This window comes from Myotis brandtii, unplaced genomic scaffold (assembly GCF_000412655.1).
Source record: "Myotis brandtii unplaced genomic scaffold, ASM41265v1 scaffold237, whole genome shotgun sequence".
NCBI lineage: Eukaryota > Metazoa > Chordata > Mammalia > Chiroptera > Vespertilionidae > Myotis > Myotis brandtii.
Window position 1 is genome coordinate 5,445,548 of NW_005358943.1, and position 3,875 is coordinate 5,449,422.

The 3,875-nt window shown below is 44.6% G+C and overlaps 1 protein-coding gene across 1 annotated transcript in view; it reads right to left on the bottom strand.

The window, feature by feature from the left end:
• EMP1 (epithelial membrane protein 1) overlaps window positions 1–3,875 on the bottom strand; it is a 17,001-nt gene that overhangs the window by 1,817 nt on the left and 11,309 nt on the right. The window contains exon 2 of the mRNA XM_014540141.1: window positions 1,452–1,563. Within this exon, the coding sequence (XP_014395627.1) occupies window positions 1,452–1,529 (78 nt within the window). The 5' untranslated portion in view covers window positions 1,530–1,563. The remainder of the gene's footprint in view (window positions 1–1,451; window positions 1,564–3,875) is intronic.

The window sequence follows — 3,875 nt, forward strand, 5'->3', positions numbered from 1 at the left end:
ACACATTGTGTGTAAGGGCCTGGCTAAAAAAAGGGGGGAAAAATAAGGAAAAAGGGGGGAAATAAGGAAAAAAGGGGGAAAAATAAGGAAAAATGTTCAACTGGAGACAACTAAGAAACATAGGATAACAAAGAAAATAGCAATGAGTCCTGGTGGTTAATAAGCCACTTTCATCTAAACAGAAGGATCCAACTTTGATTGTCACAACATGCAATGTAATTTCATAGCAAAATAGTACATCAAGAGCTTTACTGTGGGGCAGCTGAAAGTGGCCAGAATATATTCCCTGAGGCTCACCATGGTACCAGCTCCCTTCTTACTGTGCCCAACAAACCCAGTTATCCTTCAGAAATGGAAAACAAACCCCCAACTCTGTCCACATGAAGTGTGTCTGCTAAAATGCACATTACTGAAAAGGCAAGGTCAAGGGCGTGCAGTTGCCTGCTCCTGTTCAGTATTCAGCACTTTGGCATCCACGAATACACTTTGAAGTCATTCATCAGACCTGTTATCCTGAGAGACTCAGGGACTGGCATATAGATGGCTGAGTTAGAGTCTGGGGGAGGCTACATGGGCAAGGGTTCTTTCTTATCACAGTCATGCTTACATTAGCCTTGCTTATAATCCCCCCTCCAATCCCAATGTTGGCAAAACTCTTCTACCTGAACTTTAAAGCCCATTTATCCTTTAACTGTGACAGGGATCTATGCAGATTCTGGATCCATCATTTGCCTATCTAGAGACTGGTGTTTTTGGTTTTTGTGTCCAATAAGCTGTCTTGTTTTTCCTGAGAAAAGCACAAAAGCAAATTGGATGCTACAAACTAGCACTAGAGGGCAGAATAGCTCAAGGTTCTGAAAGAAGGGACATGCTCCCTCCATGATATTTTATGTTGTTTCCTTTGAGTGAGTGATAATCTTGCAAAATTCCATTTTCACAGGCTACTCCTCTCTGCCCAGAACTTGAATCCATCAGTCTGGCAACCAAAGCTTCTCATCATCTCACTCCCATCTCTCCTAATCGAGGTTCCCAGAAGGAAGGGAAGTTCTGCCCCTGACACCTACGTGTCCTCATTATGCCCTGACGGAAGTTGGTCCCTCCCTCCTGGGCACTCCAGTCTGGAATGTATCCCTATGCTCCTCCCACTATTCCTTCTTATGCCAAGAGAAAGCCCAGCCATAGCACTCCTCCAAGCTCCACCTCAACTGGGAAGACTCCTGTAGAGACTGAAGAAGCCTCATTGAGTTCTCCAGCCTGTCTCCTGCAGACACTGATGACTTTTATCCTCCTGTTATTTAGTTATTTGAAGTGTGAGAAAGAGTGTGTATGTGTGTGTTTCCACACCTAAGCTGAAAATTCATGAAGGGCAGGGATTGTGGCTTAAACGTCCTTTGTAGCACTTTATGTAAATATTTAAATAACTCCTGAATAAACAAAAGAACATTACTCACATTGGCAATGGTGGAAACAAATAACATAATGACGGTGGCGATGTGGACCACAAAGATGCCAGCCAGTAATACCAACATCTTGGCTTTTTGATGACTTGGTGAGTTCGGAGTCCTGAGAAGAAAGGAGAAAACAAGAGGGAAACAAAAGGTTACTACTGTCAGAGGCAAGAAGATAATTCAGCTTTCCCACACCTGTGAGCTATCTGCTACAATCTGAAGGCGCTGCACTAAAAACCGTCACAATTCCATCATAAATTCCTAAAGACAGTTTAGCCTGGTTCCCTCCGTGCCTATTGGTCTATTGACATATACCTAAATATAAACACAATTCTGCATCTCAGGTACTTATATACCCATCTCTCCAAAACAGCCTGTTTCCAAAAAGGACATTTTGTAACTGTTACTACTTTATTTCGTTTGTGTTTTAGAGGCCAAGCGTAGGACTTGGATTTTTTAAAGGCCTCCTGACAACTATAATTTTCAGTGCAGCAGTGTCATATAAATTTCCATTTTCCACCAGGGCAGTGTCCTTGCCCCTGTCAAACTGTGCATCCAGCAATTGTCATAGAAATGGATGCGTCCCACAGAATAGCAGCTATTACTCGGTGTCCATAGACTGAAGAGGCGACTAATTGGATCCCAGGTGAGATATACAATGTGAGAGCCACAGCTTCTATTATTGTCGTGCTGTTTGGTATTCAATAATTATAACAACGTAATTGCAGTTTAACGGTCTGATCACCTACATTTGACTATTTCAGACTTGTATCACTGTGCCTAAGCCTTGGGCTGTGTGCGCCCCATGGCAGGGAACCTGCTATTGGTCTGGGAGCCGTGTTATATTCCCCATGAGTCAATATGACAGTTTTGGGGGCTCTAGAAGCAGGTAGCTTGGAATACCACCAAATGTGCCTTCTACGCGTGCGTGACATTTATACAGATTCCAGTCCTTCAAGAGTTAATGCAGAAAACAGGCAAATGCATAAATCACAGGGTGGGAGAATTGGGAACTAATATAGATTAAGAATGTGCGTGGATAAACAAAAGTGTTCAGCCATAATCTCAGCGGTGTAGAAAAAGAGAGCCCATTGATCGTAAAACCCAGGACATAAAGGGAGTGTGAAGGATGCACATTGCTATTCTGGTTTATGTCAGCTGCGGGAGTGCTGTGTCATGCCCAAACAGTCACATGCAGTGCAGGCCCCCAGAGACTTCAAAGCAAAGGGCTCGGCTTATTCACACCCTAGCAGCGTGCGAGATGTGGACTTCCCCACCTAGGGGCTCTGCACATCCTGCAATCGGCCCACGTCTCTCTCTCACTCCACCTCATTTAATTGAAGCGTTGAGTGTGCTTGAGCCACTTTCCTACTGTAGCAGGTATTTATTGAAGAGCACTAATTCCAGCACTTCAGGTGCCTTTTATCTCTGCTCAGGAAACACTAGAGTGCCTTGCTCTTTACAGGCCAAGCGTGAGAGGCAGACACTTCCACACTTGCTCCAACAAGCCCCGCCCTTCTCCCCAATCTAAGCACTTCCCTCCCACCTAGGCTATTTTGTAGGAATTTGTCCAATTTCACTGTGAGTGACAAAAATGATGAAGTTTCTCCTGTGGCCTCAGGGGAGAACTTGGAGCTTTCATGTGTCTGCTGTGAATACTCTCTCCAGGCCTTCAAATTCATTTTTGCTTTTCTCAGGCTCTTACACACCTCCACGATTTTCTGCTTGACTTTAATGCACCGTGAAAAGAGGTTTTGGAATTAGACAGAGGTTGAGTTAGACTCATATAAAGTTACTTGACCTTTTGGTCTCAGTTTCCTCCTATATGAAGCGGAGGATTGCAATAGGGAAATATGAGGGTTAAATTGGATTATATATGTGAAACTCCTAGCACCGTGCTTGGCACATGGCAGGTACTAAGGGGGGTTGCTTTGGTTGCTGTTATAACTATGATTATTATATGAAACTGTTGCCAACCCAAACCAGTCAATCAGTCACCAGGCTGCCCCATGTTAAGTGCAAGTAATAGGATATCTGCCATCCAGGTCACAAGGGCGTGTATATGCAATCATTCTTACAAGTTGCCATTATGACTAATCTTTGCCGCTTGAGTGGGAGACCTCAGGAATGAGGAGGAGAAAGTTCATTCTTCTCAGCCTTCCATGTCTTTGGGGACTCAACAGCATTTTCTGTCTGCCTGATTTATACCTGGCCACACCCTCCATTTTGATGACTTGAACATCATTGCATTCCAAATATCTTCCAAACCTCCCCCCCACCTCCCCGCCCCTGCATCCTCACCTTGGCCAATCCACACACCCCTGAGGCACTCGAGTTCCTGGCCTACACATCTCCCTTCTGATCTAAACCACAGCCCTATCCAATCATTGTCTCCTGCCCAGTGCAGGCAAGAGGAGAGGTTGTCGG